This window comes from Ursus maritimus, unplaced genomic scaffold, assembly GCF_017311325.1.
Source record: "Ursus maritimus isolate PB19 unplaced genomic scaffold, ASM1731132v1 scaffold_26, whole genome shotgun sequence".
NCBI classification, from domain to species: domain Eukaryota; kingdom Metazoa; phylum Chordata; class Mammalia; order Carnivora; family Ursidae; genus Ursus; species Ursus maritimus.
In genome coordinates, this window is record NW_024425119.1 from 41,302,760 (window position 1) to 41,322,847 (window position 20,088).

At 51.0% G+C, this 20,088-nt stretch overlaps 1 protein-coding gene across 1 annotated transcript in view; it reads right to left on the reverse strand.

Annotated features, from left to right (window-relative positions):
* Positions 1-6,491: 6,491 nt before the first annotated feature.
* Positions 6,492-20,088, reverse strand: part of POU6F1 (POU class 6 homeobox 1) — a 29,876-nt gene continuing 16,279 nt past the window's right edge. The window contains exons 4-11 of the mRNA XM_040642459.1: positions 17,765-17,886; positions 16,634-16,859; positions 15,860-16,110; positions 15,081-15,209; positions 14,259-14,462; positions 11,535-11,676; positions 10,808-10,976; positions 6,492-9,812 (exon numbers count right to left, since the gene is read on the reverse strand). Coding sequence (XP_040498393.1) covers positions 9,467-9,812; positions 10,808-10,976; positions 11,535-11,676; positions 14,259-14,462; positions 15,081-15,209; positions 15,860-16,110; positions 16,634-16,859; positions 17,765-17,886 — 1,589 coding nt within the window. The 3' untranslated portion in view covers positions 6,492-9,466. The remainder of the gene's footprint in view (positions 9,813-10,807; positions 10,977-11,534; positions 11,677-14,258; positions 14,463-15,080; positions 15,210-15,859; positions 16,111-16,633; positions 16,860-17,764; positions 17,887-20,088) is intronic.

A 20,088-nucleotide genomic window follows, 5' to 3' on the forward strand; every position in this document is an offset into this window, starting at 1 on the left:
CCCCCCCCCCCCCCCCCACCGCGTACCCTGTAGGGCTCCTTTGCTCCCGGAATCCTCTCTCCTTAAACTCACCTCTCCGAAGGTCAAGACTCTGCTTATGCTGATCTTCCGCATTCTCCCTAATGCATTTGAACAGGAAAGCAGGAGATAGGTGAAAGTTGGAGTTTTTAAAAGGTCGTGGTCTGAAGATTAGGATTTGGGCTGGCATTTACTACTTTGGTGGTTCTCAAATAATGGTTTCATCTCGTTAAGATTTCGATTCCTCATTTGAAAAGTAGAGATAACCATCCCTGCTCCACCTTCCTTGTTTTTTAATTGAGCATCAACTATATACAAGGAACTTTATGACATCATTAGTAATCCTCAAGGCAATTTTGTAATTAGAATTATAGTTCTAAAGTTAAATATGATGACCCTCATTTTACCAGTAGGGAAAGAAGCCTACGGGCTGAAATTTGCCACGGCTAAATTGCTATGCCAACTTCAGAGCTGATTCCAAAACCTGAAATTTTTCTATAAAATATTGTCTATATGTTAAAGTAGTGGTTCATTGTTGTATTCCATTATTGGACTTTTTACAATTTGTCTTGAGTCATATATATCTGCCTTTTTCGCTAAACTGTGATTTCCTAAATAAGAGAAAATAAATCGTTTTCAGGCTTGTGTTCTACGTATCTCCTAGTATAGTTTCTGCATTCAATAGGACTTAAAAAAAATTCTTATTGAATTAAGAAAGGAAAGAGGTTGACGTGAAGTTAACAGCATGCCCCCAGTTTCAGCCACAAGATTCTCTCTTTGAGGGCTCTAGGCTTACCTTCATAAGCCCTGGCATCCAAGTCTTGGTTCGTTCCTGGGATGTTCAATATCTCTTCCAGCCATTTCTTCTTCTCTTGAGCCAGTTTTATCTCAAAACACGTGCTTATGAGTAAAGCAACTGGTCCTGGGCTCAGAAACCAAAAGAGAGATGCCATAATCAAAGTCCTTTGTAAAGAAATATTATATCTAGAGTATTTTTACATGCCTGTTAGGTGGAACCATGCCTCCTTGAGTAACAGCACCATCACCACCTGCATAATCTCAGCAAGTAATTTTAAATCCCTGATGTAATAATGAGAGGCTCATATTTACTGAGCCCCTCCTCGGTGCCAAGCCCTGACGAGGTGCTCTATGTATAGAATCTCATTTAATTCTCAGACCACTCCCGTAAGAAAGGTACCATGATTAGATTCATTTCATAGATAAGGAAACGGCCTAGAAAAATTAATGGCCTTGTTCAGGATCACCCAGCTTGTGAGTGGTGAAGCCTGACTGATCTCATAGTCTGGACATCTAAAAAAGATCTGCTTCCTACCTCTTCTTCTTTTCAGAGGTGAATTTTGAAGCTTGTGGAGGTAAGAATATTAAATTATCAAAAAATGCACACATGAAGATATCTTGGATGAAGCATTTTTTAATATGCAAAAAAAAAAACAGCTCAAAGTGAATGGATTTAAAATAAAACAAGAGATATTCATATTAGATGTTTGGAGGAGATAATTACCATATCCGGGAATCTTATGGAGCCCTGTCCTCTGGAAAACATTTAGAAAAAAACAGTCTCGTCTTTCTCAGAAATGTTTGAGCTTAAGTTTAAAATCTGAACCAAAATAAAGGCCACAAAAGTCCTTGTCATTTATTAATTCTAAAATAAACTGAGATAAGATGAGAAGTAATTCCTAAGCCTCGGCCCCTCCCAACAGGAATGCAGATCAGTCTTGAGATTTATGTCTGTGAGCCCAGATCCCCCTGTGGGGAAATGATTTTACAGACTGTTTACCCCTAGAATGCTACGACTGGGGGGAGTGAGCTTTTCCCTTCCTCTCTCTTTCCCAATGTAACTAAAAGTGATACTGGAGTGCCAGGTCTGGAAATAGGGATTTCAGGGATAGCCCTGGGAGCTCTGCTTCCAAAAAATAATTACCAGGTATTCCCCCCGGAAATCCAGCACCACCTATCAATAAACCAAATTTTGTATGGGTAAAATTTATCCCACAACAAAAATCATGGTTCTTATTAGCTAGAATAAATATGACTAATTAATTAGAGCACCCACGGCACAGAGCTCCAAATTCAGTATTCTGGACCATTGGGTGGAATTCAGGCTTATCTGTAAGTGGTTTATTTCCCTAGATTTACGTCCTGAAACAAGACACGGTTTAGATGGAACCGAAGGGGTTCAGAATGAGCCTCCCCTAAATATGCATTTTTGGCTTGAGGATTACTTTGAGCTGAAGTCAATCAAGGCCTGAAAAGCTAAGGAAGAGCTTTTATCTTCCCTTTCACTGCCTAAAATGATTTAGATAGAGGACCTAGTCCAGGAAGAAAACTATGATCAGGGGCGCCTGGGTGGCACAGCGGTTAAGCGTCTGCCTTCGGCTCAGGGTGTGATCCCAGCGTTACGGGATCGAGCCCCACGTCAGGCTCCTCCACTATGAGCCTGCTTCTTCCTCTCCCACTCCCCCTGCTTGTGTTCCCTCTCTTGCTGGCTGTCTCTATTTCTGTCGAATAAATAAATAAAATCTTTAAAAAAAAAAAAAAAGAAAAAAGAAAACTATGATCAGAGATAACTACAAAGAAGATGAGCTAAGTATGGTAGCTGTGGAAAGCTCAGTAGGGCCTGTTTGTTCAGATTCCTTTCTGGCTCCATTGTCTCTGCATGCCATGGCAAACGTTTGCTTACCAAACCTTTGCTCTTCCCATCTTCCTGTAAATTATCTTCTTCCCCTTTGAAGTCTCAGACCCCTACCCACTTTGCCATAGCTCAGGATGGGTATAAGCCTCAATTGCCTGACCACCTGTGGGGCTCATATTCTTATGGGGCTGTTGTACATATGTAATTAGATTTGTTTTTCTCCTGTTTGTGTGTTCTTTGCCAATGTAATTAATAGACCCACCAAAAGAACCTAAAAGGGTAAAGAAAAATTCTTCCTCCTCTACGGAACACAGCAGAGCTAACCCTGGGTGGTAAAAACATGTGGAAATCCTCCCAATAAGATCAGGACAGAAGGGCAATTCCCAAGTGCCATCCTGCATGGGGTAAGGTTAAGCAACAGGCTTTAGAGACAACCTACCTGGGTTCAAGACCTGGTTTTGCAGCTCACAAACAAAGCAACCCTAAGTAGATTCCTCATCTTCTCTGTGCCTCAAGTCCTTATCTATAAAATGGGTATAATAGTACTCCTTTACAGAATTATGGTGAGAATTAACTGACATAATGCATGTTAAGTGCTTTGAAGAGTACCTAGCACATAGTCAGTGATGAGTAAGGGTTAGCTATTATGAATGACAAAAAGGGGACTTTAGCACTTGTCCTGCCTACTTTTCAAAAGAAACCAATTCTCTCAGAGGCTTGAGGGCTCAAGCTTCTGGGTCAGCACCCATCTATCCCCTAGGCTTGCCACTGATTTACTGAAATCAGTCACTGTTGTTGGGTTCCCCAGTTAGTGGACATTTTCTTCTAGATAAAGGAAGAAACCATTATCCAGGCAGGCCTTGTTGAGGGACTGACCACCTAATTTCAACTCTTCACATCTTCCTACATCCCACCCAGACAAGACTGTGAGCCACAGTCTGGCTTCTTTGAAGGACTCTGTAGTTGAGAGAAAAGAAAATCAAAACCTTTCACAGCCATGCAGCTCCAAGCAACTTTGGGTTCCCTTCGTCTCTTATCTGTAATCTAGAAACAAGCCCACATCTTCTCCAGTCCAAAGAAGATCCGTTCCCGCCTCACAGCAGTCCTCAGCACAGTAGACATCTGCAATATTGTGATTTGTAAGAAATATATATACATCCAGATGACCAAAATATGTTCTCACATATATTTGGTCTTCACCCACAGTTATGGGCTCACAGCTTCCAAAACTGTTGGAATTTCCTGAACAATACAGCTATGGGAACATCTTCTGTGATATTTGATCTCTGTCCTCAGTTCCTGAAAATGCTTCAGAGCCATGAAGGTGAAATGTGTGTCTTGTTATTCATAACAAGCTCCTTTCCACCACGGATGGGTTTGTTAATGAAGATGGCTTTTGGAAAGCACTTAAGGATGGGGGCTGGTTGCCAGGGAAACCAACCATGAATAGTGGGTTTGAACTTTCAGTCCCAGTCCCTGATTTCTGGGAAAGGGAGAGGGGCTAGAGTTTGAATCAATCACAAATGGCCAATGAATTGATCAACTATGCCTATGTAGTGAAGCCTCCGTAAAAATCCCAAAGGAGGGTGTTTAGAGATTCCAGATTGGGAAACTGAACCATTCCATGTGCCACTGCGCCAGGGCCCCAAGCTCCATGAACACAGAAGCTCCTTTGTTCTGGACCTTGCCGTATGAATCTCTCCATAGGTCTGTTGATTTGTATCCTTTAATAACCTTTGTAATAAAGCAGTAATCTAGCAAGTAAATGGGTTTTCCTGAGTTCTGTGAGCCATTCTAGTAAATTAATTGAACCCAAAGAAGCATTCATGGGAACCTCTCATTTAGAGCCCGTTGATCAGAAGTGTGGGTAACAGCCTATACTCAGGGGCGCCTGGGTGGCTCAGTCGTTAAGCATCTGCCTTCGGCTCAGGTCATGATCCCAGGGTCCTGGGATCAAGCCCCGCATTGGGCTCCCTGCTCAGTGGGAAGCCTGCTTCTCCCTCTCCCTCTCCCCCCTGCTTGTGTTCCCTCTCTCACTGTCTCTCTCTGTCAAATAAATAAATAAAATCTTGGGGAAAAAAAACAACAACCTATACTCAGAATTGGCATCCTGTTGGAAGGGAACCATTGGAACCTCCACTTTGTAGCTGGTCAGTCAGAAGCACAGTTAACAACCTGGGTGTGTGATGGTGTCCCAAGTGGAGGGTGGTCTTGTGGGACTGAGCCTTTTACCTGTGGAATCTGATGCTATCTTCAGGTAGATAGTGTCAGAATTGAGTTGAATTAGTGAATACCTTGTTGGTGTCCAAGAATTGCTTATTGGTATGGGAACGTTTCCACACACACATCGGTATTGGGTCTGGGAACCCAAAAGAACTTCTCAGGCCTGGGAATAGAAACTGCAGTCTTCCACACACACACCCCCATTCCTTTCAGGCTGTCGGGGGGCCCAATGCCAGGAACCACAGTCAACTGGTTTAAGCCAGAGATATCAGCTTCCACAAACTCTTCTGGTGGGAGCAGCTGGGAGCTGCCTTTCTTGGGTCAGGGCCAGTCGCTGCCCAGATTCCATTCACTCCCACATATCACAGACTAAACTCTGCATAGCTAAGCAGAATCCCTGTACCTGCTTTCTCCCAGTAGTGTGAAGTCAGGGACTCAGCTCTCATTATTTCCTTGAAGGAGAGGACAGCAAATGCATTCAGTCATTAAGCACCTACTGTGTGCCCCTGACCTGGGTACTGAGGAGTCCCAGCCTAGTGTGGACAGCTAATATCAGGGTCGTGAGATCTATGCAGAGGTAAGCGCTGGCTTCTATCTGCCCCATTAGTTCAGAGTGCTGTAAAGCTCCTCTGATCCCTAGGCCTTGCATCAGAATGTTGGACACCTATTGTCCCTTGAGCAGACGTGGGGTGATAGGGCATGATCTAGAATCCAGCACGGGGCCTGGTTCAGGGATGTTGATTGGGTGAAATCAAAGGTGATACCCTCCTCTCACCAGTTTAGATGATGGAGCCCAGACCTCTCCAATACCAGCTAGGTGGAAGGGGGAGGAGGGAGGGCTGCAGACATGCATGGCATGAACCCAACTCCTAGGAGATAGACAAGTAAAGAGTGAGGCCTGTATTGCAGTCATGCTCTCCCTGCTCGAAGCCCAAGTGCCAGGTCTGCCCCTAACATTTGTAGGCCTATGGAAGAGCACAAATTAAGATCCACTTACCACACAGCTAAATTTGTGTCAAGTCTAAGGAATGATCTCGTCTCGTATTCATAATAACCTGGAAGGCCAGGTTTGAATTTAGACTTCTAGCACTCTTTGAAGTTCTGTGTTAGAATGTTCCGCAGCCTTGGTCCCCAGCCTACAGCCTGCGTTCTCTTTCCCCTGGCAGACCCACCTCACACGGCAAAGGGCTTTGTGGCTATTTATAAACACTCCAGCTTGCATATCCAAGCTCCATCCATTCAGCTCTCTGACAAATAGTCGCCCTTTGGTCACCTCTGGGGCGTAAGAGAGTGCACACCCACAGCACAGTCTGTCAAGACCCAGAGAAGAGAGGTCGGAAGTGGGCTTTGCAGGGAATTCTGAGGTCCTGGAAGGAGAAAGGGCACATCCTCTTGACTCTGCATTCCGTGGGGAGGGTCACGGCTGGAGGGTCACGGCAGGGCTTTCTGAAGCGAGAGGCCACGGCACTGACCCTCGCCCTCTTGCAATGGGGTTTTCCAGGCTGCGAGCTCTGATAGAGGCAGCTCCCCAGTACTTCTCTGGCTCCTCCCTATCAGCCCCACCTTGAGAGGCGAAGGATAAACAAGCAGATCCATACAAAAGAAAAATACTGTTTATTCCACACAACTACATCAAGTGCTTCTTCCCCATTCTTCCCTCCCCACCCCGCACTCCAGCCCTCAGCAGGCTTTGCCCCTTGTTGGGGGGACAGTCAGAACCTCAGTGTCAGGGCCTGGCCTATGAGACAGGAAGGGAATCTAGGCATAGGAAGGTGAGTGGGTCCAAGGACACAAAAAACGTCAGTGTCTCTCTCATTCCAAATTCAAGTGTGTTTCTCAATCTGCGTGGCCAAATTCTTTCCTGGGCCCCCACTGGACAGAATGCCATGGATAGCGCAGGGCCGAAGACCCCAGCTGATTCACCGGGCCATAGAAAGTTTTGGTCTTTCTTTCATTTAAAACAAAAACAAACAATACCACACGCAGACAGTTAAATCACTTCTGCCCCTTCTCCTGCTTAAGCTCTGGCTTCCGTCCAGAGTCCAGAAAGGTGCTTTCAAAACAAAAGTTATATAGACTCCCTTCGGAGCCTGGTGCTACCAGAAACAAAGCAGAAAACCCACCTCGGGTACAGATAGCTGCTCCGCAAGGGGCCTACGGTGGGGGAGCAGGAGCAGAGACAGCAAGCCTGTGAGCTCTGCCTTGGGCCCTATCAGGGATACTCTGCACGCCCCTGCCTGCGGAATTCAGCCTGCAAAAATTCTGCCCCTCGGAAAGACCTACCCATCCTTCTTGGAGAGGACAAAATGGTTTCATTCTCGTCCAGCCTCAGAAGACAGATTTAGAAAAGGGAGGAGCTGAGAAAGCATGGCCAGGCCTAATTTAGACCAGAACTTCATTATCTCTTTTCTTTTCCCAGACCAGGACAGATGGTATCCCCCTGCATCTCCCCTGCTATGGACACACCCTGGATTATAGGCTACTCCCAGGGCTCCAGCTGTGACCCACTTGTCTCTCCCAAAAAAGAACGCATATCTGAACGCAAGTGTTCGAGGGTGAAAAGCTGCTTCTCTCTAATTTACTGAAGGGTAAGTCACTGAATCCTTTACCAACCCCAGTACTTTGTCTTCTTACTGAAAATGTTTACCATGTCTCTCCCCAGTGAGCTCCTCACCCCATGCAGACAGGGTGGATAACCTTAACCTTGAGTGTGAAGCCTCCCCCCCCACCCCGGGGAGACACTCTGTCTCCTGGGAGCCTGGGGCAGGCAAGGTGCCCGCCTGCTTCCTCATTCTCACCACACTCGTGAAGGTTTAGTTGGTCTGAACGCAGTGGGGCAGGTAGGGATATGTGTGTGTGTGTGTGTGTGTGTGTGTGTGTGTGGCAATTTGACACACACTTGTCCTCTCACTGGCAGGGCTACCAAGAGGGTGGCCACTGCGGCAAGGGAGGGCCTGCCAGGGACCAGGTGTAGGCAGGAAACAACAGCAAGCCAGAGGACGCCAGACTAGGTGACAGCTCTGCCACCAGTGACAGTGGGGGTGGGGATGTGCCCTCGCCTCACAGCCACTTCATCAGGCTGTATCGTGTGAGGTGCGGTGGAGGGCAGCTGCTACGGACCTGGCTCTGTGACTTGTGCCCCTTTAGGGGACGGTCTACACAGCAAGTCTGGGTTCACCTAAGCCCTCCTCTTAGCGCTCTCCTGACCTCCCAGAGAAATAATACTAAGTTCCGGGGGCTGTCCAGCCACCGTGAGGCTGCAAACTCACTTAGCAGCTCGGACGAGATGCCAGCCCTCAACGTGCCATAGCTAGCCTCTCTACAGGTGACACCCATCCTGCCTTGGGGGTCTTCTTGATTCAGAGGAGCACGGGGGGGATGGGGGGAGACAGGGACTGTTTGCACAAACACGTGGTCTCCGACTTTGGACAAAATAAGATTTCTCCTCCAGTATCCAAGGCTCTAGTCTCAAAGAAAATTAGAGTTAAGTCACCTTCTGCAAGAGACCTTCCTGGGCTGCCATCCGTTCTTTCTGGATGTTGGCCTTTTCCCTAGGGCCTTGCTCTGGTTTAGTGCTTCATTTGCCCCCTCTGAGAAGGCCCGGTACTGGGTGGGGGGTGAGTAGGAGGACCAGAGAGAGAGTCAGCGTTCCTTCCCTCATTTTTCTCCAGGCTACTGCGAGCTTGGGCAATGGGATTTTCCAGGCTGCCCATTCTTTAACCCTCCCTGTTAGTGGGGGAGATAGGGTTAGGGCAGGGATCAGATGAAAGTCTGGGAGGATGGGCTTATTTACCAAGTTCCCACCCTGCTGTCGGCCCAGGTCAACTCCAGGACAGCTAGAATTCAAAGCTGCTTCCTTCCAACATGGATTAAAGTGAAAAGATTCTGCTTTAGTGCAATTCCCCCCAAAAGGAATCAGGAAGAAGTGGGAAAGGAGATCACGTGTTCTAGCCCCAGGGCTGTGGGAACCTTCTGACCTTGAAGGCAAGGCAGACACTGAGCCTGACCTTCTGAGCAGTTCATCACACTTTTCAGACCTGTGCCTCTTGGGTCCTTTGGGGGGGACAGTGTGCCTGCAGGCAAAGGGTGGGAGGGGAGGCTGCGGGTTCACGGGCAAGCTGCTATACCTGTCGCACTTACACACAGGAGCAAAGGGGAAGAGAGGGCGGAGAGAGAATGCCATCAAAAACAAGAGCTAATGGCCAGGGGTCCTTTGGGGGCTGCTGCGGCCCTGCCCCAAGGACGGGGCGTGTCTGGTTCCCAACCAGAATTCACCCTTCGAAAACCACATTAGCAAAGTGCTTCTTTAAGTGACACCACTTAAGGGAGGGGTCCCTCGGCGTGACCGGCCCGAGCCTGGGGCTCTCCGGTGGGCCCCTCCGCCCTCCCCATGCTGTGAGAGACGTGGAGGAGAGGAGGGAGGCAGTGGACACACATGCACACAGTGGAGTCTCACGACCCAGGACAAGCACAGCTGCACGCGGCAGAACACAGGTGCCGTCCCGGCAGTGGCTGCAGCCGGTGCCGAGGGAAAAGTACAAAGTGCTGGAACGCAGGGCTGGGGGCCGAGCCCTAGGGGATCTGAAAGACATTCAGCTTGCTGGTGTTCTTGAGGGTCTGGCGCCGATTGCAGAACCAGACCCGCACGACCTCCCGGTCATAGTTGAGCTCCTTAGCAATCTCGGTGATCTCCTGGCCTGTGGGCAGTGGGTTCTTCTCGAAGTAGGCATTCAGAGCCTCTATGGCCTGGGGGGTGAAGGAGGTGCGGCGTTTGCGTTTCTTGGAGGGCTCACCTCCCACAAACTCCATCAGGTTCTGCTGCCCTTCCTGGTTCCGGAGTTCGGCTTCATTCAGCCACTTTTCCAGCACTGGCTTCAGCTTCTGGGCACTCTTGGGCGTGATGTCCAGCTTCTCGAACCTGTGGGTGACCCGAGGCCGGCCAGGGAAGGGACAGGGAGAATGTCTTATTCCCTGCACTGGGCTGTGAGTACTCTCCACAAGGGGCCACTCCTCTCAGGAGTGGTGACACTGGACTAAATGTACCCCTCACCGCCCCCACCAAGACCACCCTGGCCCAGCCAAGCCCAGACTCCTCAGACTGTCCTGTATCCCAGGTCATACCTGGGAGACCACTCCCATGGCCTCAGTTCAGTAGTGCAAGGTTAACAGCGCAACTGCTGTATGAATAACTCTTCCAGAACATTCACACCCCAATGAGTGAGGTCCTCTGAGGAGTTGTCTAGAGAGGCCTTCAGAGATGGCACATGGATGTCACGAGTGCCACCTCTCCAATTCAGCCTCACAGCAGTGTCACTAAGTCAGCAACTCTTTCTGGCCAAGCCCAGATGCGACCGGGCACCCGCTCTAGCAGTCACGCTCGGCTAACCCGGGGAGCGCGCAGGCACCTTTGGGCCATCCCTGAGCCACGCGCTCCTTCTTGTTTGAAACCCTCTGCCCTCCTTTGATGCTGGCACCAGCACCAGTTTGAACACTGCACACAGAAAACCCAGCGCCATCCCTTTGTAGTCATGCTTGGAGGAGTGGGAGATGGAGCATGACAGGGGCCGGGGGAGCGGGGGCGCGGTGGAGAGCCCAGTCAGTACGGAAGGTCCCGCTTTTGTGACCAGCCTCATAGGCTGTACTTCTTTCCCCGTAGGGTTCCTGAATGGATTAGGGTCTTGGGTTTTCCCCACCAAACGACCACAGAAATGCTCAGAATTGGAGGATAAACTTCAGAGGGCCCTCAGATGGATGGGATCAGTCTTTGGCTACTCTAGGTGTTCATGTCGACCCTTAAAACAGCCTTCCTGATGTGGAAGGAGGCAGGAGCACAGGAGAACATGGAAAGGAGCCATGCGCCTAGGTCCCGATGAGTGCCCGGCAACATGAGGGGCCCGAGCAGGCCTTACTCACCGGCAGATAGCTGACTGGCTATAGGCTGGGCCTTCCGTGGCAGTCAGAGCCTGACCCACCTGAGTCTGCGTGAGGCCCAGGGACAGCCGTCGGATCTTAAAGTTCTTGGCAAACTCCCGGATCTCCTCCAAGTTGATTCCATCCTCATCCAGACTTGGGGTATGTGGCTCTAGGCCAGAGGAAGGGACCAGAGGTGAGTGTGTAAGACAGAGGATATCATTGCTTATCTAGCTTATTGGCCTGGCCTGGTAAAGTAGTGAGGGATGAGGACATTTGACAAAAGGCCCATGTACCCACCCTTATTACCCTCCTCACCCCTATTCCCTAAACACAAAGACTTGTGGGAAAGGAGCCTGGACTAACCTGTCTGGAAGTAGGGGTCTATTTTCAAGTTCTTTTCGCTCTAATGGCCGACCCTCCCCCATTCTCCCTACTCCTAGCTCCAAACACACCATAGCCATCCACATTCCTCAAATACTGGGTGAGAGACCAAAGGAGAGACAGCCAATGGGTTGGTTTCTCAAGGAAGCAGCCTCCACTATCATTATGCCTAGAATCCAGCTCAGCAGGAATGAGAATAAGAAAACCAATCCCAGGTGTCAGGCCTTTGCCCTTCCCCTTTGGACTCTAGAAAGTTTATTAAGGACAACAGCATCTAAAGGCGCTGAGGTATTTGAATTAATGCCTCCTGTCCTCTTCTCTACAACCTTCTCCAGGAGCCACTTACTGGATACCAACTGGCTGACAGTAGGGGTCTCAGAGCAGGTGATTGGAATGGGAGCAGAGGCAGACGGCTTGGCCGCTGGGGCTGGGCTGGCGATGACCACCGCAGGCTGGGGCACGGCTGGCGTGGGCTGAATGGGCTGCACCTATGAGAAGAGAGCCAATGAGTCCCTACCGCCCACCTGCCTGGCTCAGGGGGCTGCAGTCCCTGCAAGGACCAGAGGCAGGGCAAGATGGGCATGAAATCCTCACTCACCTGGCACACTCCTACCTATGTGCCATCACAAAGCAAGACCAGAAGCTACTTACTAGCACTCACCCAACAATCATGACCAAGTTGGAGCCTCACAGGCACCTGTGATGCAGGCAGGTCAGAGGCTCAGAAGGGCTCAGTACACTTGGTCAAAGCCCCAACAAGTGTCCACCCTTGAGATAACTGCTCTCAAATCCTTTCCCTCATAGCAGAAACCGAAACCTGATTCTAGGGCCTCCCAGGTCCAAACTGTCCATTGACAGGGAACTGGCAAGTGATTCCTGGGACTTCCCTACAGTGAGATTCTGTGCAGCTATTAAAAAGAGTAGAGTAAATCTTCCAATTACTGACAAGCAAAGAGCTCTGGGTCACAGTGCTAAGTGGAAAAAAAGGTAAAGTGAAAACAGTTTTTGGAGAATAATTCCTATTAAAAATACATATGAGTTTCCAGGAAAAAAAAATCTGGAGGCATATAAGGCGAGTTGTCAACAGAAGTCATCTCTGGAGGTGGAACTGGAAAGGATTTTTACTTTTTTCCATTACACATAATATTGGGATTGTTATAAAAATCATGTATCATATTTATCATCAAGAGAAACTATAAATATATGAAATTCGTATTTTTTGTATGATTTTTTTGAGTAAACTCTACCCCCAACATGGGGCTAGAACTCATGACCCCGAGATCAAGAGTCACATGCTCTACTCGGAGGGGAGGGGGGTGGCGGAATGGGATAGGCTGGTGATGGGTAGTAAGGAGGGCACATATTGCATGGTGCACTGGGTGTTATACGCAACTAATGAATCATCGAACTTTACATCAAAAACCAGGGATGTACTGTATGGTGACTAACATTATATAAAAAAAAAATTAAAAAAAAAAAAGAGTCCCATGCCCTACTGACTGAACCAGCCAGGTGCCCCAGTATGATTTTTTTTTTTTTTAAAGCTTCCTGAAAAGTGCAGATTTCTCTAGGCTGGGTCCTATTCCCTGGATTCTACCTCTTGATAGCTTTTAAGTCTATTCCCTCTTCAACTCCAGAACCTTATTAGCCTTTGGTCAGGTCTCCTCGTTTCTTGCTAGAACCGTTTCAGCTGCTTCCTCACAGGGAACAAGGACTCAAGTCTTGCCATTGTTCAGTTCTTAGCTCCACCTGGATAAGAGCTAATGCTTGTTTGTGTTTTTTAAGTAGGTTTCATCCCTAGAGTAGATCCCAGCATGGGGCTTGAACTCACAACCCTGAGATCAAGACCTGAGCTGGAACCAAGAGTCAGATGCTTAACTGACTGAGCCACCCAGGCACCCCTCGGGGCAATTTCTTTTTAATACACATCTAGCCACTTCCCTGCTAAAAACCCTTCCATGACTCTCCACTACATAATAACAGTGATAAAATAAAAGCACCATTTCCCCAGTGCTTCCTGTGTACCAGAATGTTAACTGTCTTATGTGTAACATATCCGTTAACATTCATAACCTTCTGAAGTTGGTACTCTGATCATCTCCATGTTACAGATAGGCTAAGGCATTATTCACAAAGCTTGGAAGCAGCACACTGCATTTGAGAGCCATGGCCTCAACATCACCTGAGAACTTGCTAGAAATGCAAACTCTTGGGCTCCACTCCAGCCCTACGGAATAAGAAACTCTGGGGGTGGCGGGATATGTGTGTGTGCCGGGAATCTGCATTCCAACAAGCCCTCCGGGTGGTCCTGACACACACTCAAGTTTGGGAACCGCTGCTCTGTCTGGCACATTATCATTCCTGCATTAGGTAAAGGGGGGCCCACTCTCCCACCCAACTCATCCCTTTAGATTAGTTCACCGTCCCTTCTCTATGCAGCCTTGCTGAACTCCCCAGTCTGTCAGGAGCTCCCTTCTCTGGGTCCCCAGGGCATCTTATCAGGTCCCTATCATAGCCTTTGTCACGCTGGCTTGCAACTGTCTCCCGCGCTGGGCTACCTAAGACTAGGAAGGACGTCTTACTCATCTCTAGATCTTCAGCACCTGGAATATAGTAGGTACTCAAAAACTGCTCCTGGAATGAACAAATAAAGGAATAATCAAAGCCACAGTGCAGAGTGAAGGGGTGAGGTGGGAGGGGGTGCCAAATAACCTCCTGGGGCTCTTCTGGTGGTCTGTTCACCCCGGAGCTGATCGAGACGCAGTTTACTTTGACCACCTCTCTGGCCTTCTCAGCCTGACACTGGCCTCTGAGGGCACGTCCGCGTGTTTTGGGTGTGTGGGGGTGGGGGTGGGGGAGTGCTCCTTCCCTAGGGGGGAGTATGTGGGGACTCTCTTGGGCCTTCTACCCTGGGATTTCCCCTCACTTTGGAGAGATGCTCTGTTTCCCAGGGACTTCAGAAGATAATCTTGTCCTGCCCTGCAGTCTTGAGGGAGGCAGCCCATGCCAGACAGCCCTGACGGCCGCCCACCCCCCCACCCCTGCCCTTGCCCCACCCCAGCCCTGGTACCTCACTCTTAGCAGGGGACTCAGGCGTGCTTGCCTTCCGGACAGCCACAGGCGGAGGCAGGGGGCTGCTAGCCAGGGTTGCAATCACCTGGCCCTGGGCGTTCAGCAACAGCTGGGGTGTCACAGCCTGGACCTGCAGGCCCTGGGCTGGTGCTGGGGCTGCCACGCTGGCCGAGTTCACGACCCACGGAAGTGCTCCAATAACCTGGGAGGAAACAACGCAGGGCCCCGCGGGTGTGAGGCCAGTGTCCAGTCCTGCCCTTGACCCAAACCCCCACGCTGGCAGGGGAAGGGACTTAAATCATTTCACCCTTCTGCACCTCAGTTTCGTCATCACTAAAGAAAAGGGTTCAGCCTCTGGGAGCCGTTCCCTTTATTCGATCTCCAGAGTGGTGGTGGGGCGGGAGCGGGTCTGCACAGTGAGTCACACAGCCCTGATGCGAGTCCCTGCCCTGCCACATTTTAGCAGGTGGCTTCATTTCTCCGAACCTCAGCCTTCTCCCCTGTGAAAGGGGAATGAAAATCTCCACCTAATAGGCCTGCACTCAAACTGAGGTGAGCTGATGTGTGAGAAAGCACCTCACACAGAGCCGGGCTGCAGAGTGGGTGCTCCACCGATGAAAGCCCCCAACTAGAGGGAACGCCTAGAGGGCGGGGTGGGGGCTATGCCCCTGCCTGGCACCGGCGCAGAGCGGCCGCACCAGGCACAGCGACAGCGGCCAGACACCCTGTTCGAGTTTCTTTGACACTTCGCCCGAGTCGTGGCCCCCCCAGGCAGCTTCTCCACGGCCCCCGCCCCTCGGCCCTGCCTTTGACCACTTGCCTGTCCCTGAGCGTTGGTGAGGATCTGACTGCTGATCCCCGGCATGCTGGGAATGGCGTTGGCAATGACCGGAGTGGTAGTGAGGGAGCCTAGGATCTGGGTCTGTCCCCCGAGGGAAGCAGCACTGATCTGTGGGTGGAGAAAGAGCCTTGCTCAGAGGCCAAGGGGCAAGAAGGAGCCCAAGGCAGAGAGGAGAAGGCTGAGGGCTGGGGGGGCGGGGAGAGATATAGGCGCTGGGCAGATGTGACTGTGGCCTGCAGGCCCGTGTCCACCAGCTGAAGAGTATCCAGGGCCAGGGGCTGCAGGGGGCTGGCAGGGAGGGGTGGGGCCACTGCCATGGAAGGGTAACTCTGGCTCATCTCTCAGGCCAGGCCTGGGAGGACGGAAAGTCCAGACTGGAGGAACCGATGTGATTCTAGTCACATCGAACAGCTCCCCTGCCAAGCCAGGAGCCACGCTGGCCAGACGCTGGCGTGGGGCCGGGAGCCTCTCGTTCCGCCTTAGCTACGGCTCCCAAGTGTGCAATCCCCAGACATCCTCCCACCCTCCAAGGCCGGTCCAGTGGTTCAGGTTCTGGAGAATTTGCCCGGCCCTCTTGGCGGAGCTTGTCTGCTCTTGTCTGGCAGACACAAGGAGGAGGCCTCAGAGGGAGCCGTCTCTGCTGATGTGTTGGAAAAGAGCCGTATTCGGGGGGTTGGTCCTCCACCTCCTTCCTCCCCTGTGGGAAGGGCCAGTTTCCACCCTTGGCCCAAGATTCGGTCCATCCCTGGTCAGCTTACAATTCCTGGGCTCAGCGCGAAGCCCGCAGGCTGGACGGCGATCTGTGGGGGGGTGTCCGGCTTGGGGGTGGGGGCAGTAGCGGCGGCAGCAGTGGGCTGCGGGAGAACAGGCGTGGTCTGCAGCAGCGGCTGGGTCTGGAACAGCGTCTGGGGCTGGGCTGCCGGCCGGGGCTGGGTGGGCGAGGAGGCGGCCTGTACCGGTGGGACGGCTTGTACCGGTGTCGGGAGAGCGGCGTTCAGCACGGCAGCTGCTACGGAGCAAGGCAGAGACAGGGGTGCTCAAACGCCTAGCCGCGGCCCCAGAGCGGCTCCTCCCAAGGGATGTGGCACAAGCATGAGAGGGGGTTGGGAGAGCGGGGCAGAGGGGACAGGCGGCTGTGATTCCCTTGATCCTTGCAGGGGCAGCACAAGACAACATCTCTCATCCCCCCTCCCTTGGGCCTGGAGATGCAGAGGTTCAAAACCAGAAGTCGGATCTTCTTGCAGTCCTTCTCAGGAGGCTGGTCATGGGGTGCGTTCTGGCGTGGGGGGAGAGGGGCAGTCTCAGTTGGCGGAAGTAGGAGAGGCCTGCTGGGCCAGCATGGTGTCATGGCCTAGAGTCCGAGGTGGTGCAGCAGCTCTGTGGCTGGGTGCCTGGGACACCGAATCCAGACTCCAGGGCTGTGGCCCCGGTGGGCCAAGGGTTCTGAGTCCAACATGGCAAGCACGCGTGCAGGGAGAGTAGTATAGGGTGGTGGGGGGCCTGGTGCAGTCCTGGGGAAGAGCTGCCGTTACCTTGCAGACCGGCTAAAGGTGGCTTGAAAATCCCCCCCGTGGGAGAAGCAGCTGTCAGTCCTGGGAGGGTGGCCACGGTTGCTGTAGGAATTGTCCACACGGCCAGCCCCTGCTGACCAGCCACTTGACCTGCAATACTGATGGGGATAAGAAGAGGTTGAGTAACTGCCCCTGCTGGAACCATAACTCCTGTCAGAACTGTGGCTAAGTTTTCCTGAGTCAAGACCTGCAAAAGCAAACAAGATTTCAAAAAGAAAAGAAAAAATAAAAAATCAACATCCATAGCGCAAACACCGGGTCTCTCGGACCCGGCTGAGCACAAACAAAGCATTCTGAGGGCGGTGGGGGGAGAGGCCGCGTGAGGGTGGGGAAGAGACAAGCCCTAGCCGGAGGCCCAACCCTGAGGGGGTGCCTGGAGCGCACGATCCTGTCTTCAGAGAAGCTGCCCCCATCGGAGACAGGGCCTGGCCCTGCTCACGGGACAGCAAAGGAGGCACAGGCACCGTCTGTCGCCTCCTAGGCCTTTCCTCGGCCCTTGCCCACAGGACTGGTGCTTTGTGGCCAGGAAGCAGGGGCGGGCACTGGTGGAACCAACTGGCTGAGGGCCGACACGGGCCTCTGGGAAGCTCTGATAGAGGAAGCCCCTGCTGGATGCCTGGCAAATCTGTGCCTGGAGCGAAAGGCCACAGGGAGCTCAGCATGGCTCGGGGATCCGGGAGGCAGCTTCTCACTGTGCTGGGGCTGCCCCCTGGCTCGAAATGAGGACTCTGAACAATCCATTAACTCTTCCAGGCATCCCCACTGGAGGGGCTAACAAGGGCATTCACTCCTTTAGTCATGAGATAAATGGAGACGCCTGTGGCACCAAAGAGTTAATGCTATCCCTCCCTACAGTCCTCCCTGGACCCACGGATATGACTTGGCAAACACGCATCTAATTTTCCCAGTGGGCCTGATCTGGGGTAGGGGAGAGGCCAGGGGGTGCCTAGTAGGGGATTCCCTCCTCCACGCCACAGCCCCTTCCCTGTTCTGCCCGTGGAAATTCCCACATCCCGCGGCCACCCCACATTGGCTGTCCCATGCTTTGCTCCTGCCCGGGACCCTCTGTTCAGCTCTCCGGGTGGCCCTTACCTGGGGGGCAGCTTGTACAGCCAGTGGCGTCAGGGTCTGCGATGCCTGAGGCTGGCTCGGGGCTTGGCTGAAGGTGGCAAGAGCAGGGGCAGGGCTCGGAGGGATCCCCGGGAGAGACTTCACTTCACGTGGCATGGAGAGAAAGGACAAGGAGTGAGCCTGGCGTGAGCGGAGGGAGCACAGCATCTTGCTGTAGCCTGAAGTGGCAGCTCCCAGCCTCACACTGTGTTTCTGCATAACCCAAGGCCAATCGCTGGCCTTCCCTGGCCCCGCAGAGACTGCTTCCCCAGTGCTGCAGGTTGTGAGAACGGGAGGCTGGGGAGCCCTGTGCCAGACCTGCAAGGTAGGTTACCCTCTTCCCACCTCTAGTTGAAGAGAACGCAGGTATGCACAGCTGGCTCTGTCTCTCATTTCCTGGCTCCGCAGGACACGGTGGCCTATCACATAATCAGTAGAAGGGCCTGAAGGGAATGCGTGTCAGGGAGGGAAGGAGCTAGGATGGATGGGAGCAACTTTCCTTGGCTCATCAGGTGACAGAATCACGGTTCACGCCACCTGCGGGCTTCTTTTTGGATGCAGGTGCTGGCTTGGGGAAGGCCACAAGGATTCCCGTAGGGTGAAGCCCTTGAAGTGACAGTCCCTGAAAACTGGACTCCGGAACCCAGGGGCACTCCAGGCTGGGCAGCGTTTCTCTGCCAGTGCCTGAGGTCTGAAGTCTGGAAGAGAAGCTTCACTGAGCTTCTAAAGGAACGTCCTATAAACCGGAGCTTTTCACCCACGTTATCGCTTCCCCTTGTTCCCTTGGCTTAGTCAGGTCCTGAGGACCCCCACCAGGAAACCTCTTCAAAGCCACACAACAATAAGGAGAGGGGCTATTATTTAATACATGGTGAGACTACTGATGGGGTGATGGAGGTTAGACCAGATTGGTGGCCTCTTAAGCCTGGCTGGGCATGGATTTCCAGGCCCTCATCTAGGCCTCCTGAATCAGAATGTCCAGGAGTGGGGGCCAGCAACCTCTCCTCTCTCCCTTCTTTCTTTTAAGCTCACTTGTGATACAGCTCACAGCCAGAGTGGGAGCCACAGAATTAGATAGCCTTCCAACCTGCGTTCCCAGCCCCCCTTTTAATCTGGAAAGGCAGCAACCTAACTCAGGCCTGTAATGTTCACAGTATATAATGACAAAAAATCCAATTGCTTAAGGAATTAAAGAGACAAACAGGCAACAACTAAAGCCTTCTAAAATTCAAACAGAAAACAAAATGGCAGGTTTATCTCCACTGTGGAGGGGAAATACAGTTCTAACTACTGAAAAAAATCAGAGAACGTAAGGACACTCTGAACCTATGAAAATTTAAAAAATATTTTGCTTGACAAAATTTTATGAAATTTAAAAAAGAGAAAGTAGGAACATGGGAATGTGATGGACATGAATGAAAAAAGCTTACCGTCTAAAGAAAGGACATGTTCATTTTACTAGGATTTATTTCCAAAGTGGGGCCCAGGGTCCAAGGGTTTGCATATAGTTAGGGCTTTTGTCACTTCCTGTGAGACTGCTTTTCAGAAAGACTGAACCAATTCACAGCATTTTCAATAATGTTCCTATTTCTTCACAGGGCCACCCAACTTAGGTTTTATCACTGTTTATTTATTTTTCTGGCTTAATAGGCCTGTGGTACCTTATAGGCAATTACATGTCCTCTCATCGATAGATTTTGTATTTTTCCATGTGATGACTCCCTCCTATGTACACAACGGACTTCTCTTCAAAAGGAATTCGAGTAGACTATACCTCAAAGGAAAAAACAAATTTTTCAAAGGACCAGTACAAAGGCACTCAAAGCAGTACCGGTTATGACAATGAACAACCAGACAGTTTGGCCACAGCCAAACCCAGAATCAGGTGTGTGAATCTATAACAATAAGGAAAGGGGCCTATGAATAATATGGTGGTTAAGTGTTCTATTACGGTCTACCCTTGGTGGCCACAACCATATAAATACATACTTGCGACAAGGAGCGGGTAGTAATTTAGAGCGATCTAAATCACTCGATCTTTTTCATCCTGAAAAGGTTTCCCATTACTTAGTTTTGTTTGAAGAGGAAACTCTTCTTAATATTGCGTAACTAGAAAGACTGCAAGGCCACAGTCTAAGCTGGCAACTTCTTGGAGGTACGGTCAAAATGCCTCCCTTACCTTCTTGGTGACCACTAAAATTTCCTTTCCAGAGAACAGGACTTTCGTGAAAGGCTTAAATATACAAACCTCCGGAAGAAGACGCACACTGCCATGAACAGTCATACTAAGGTGTAAATAGTTGATT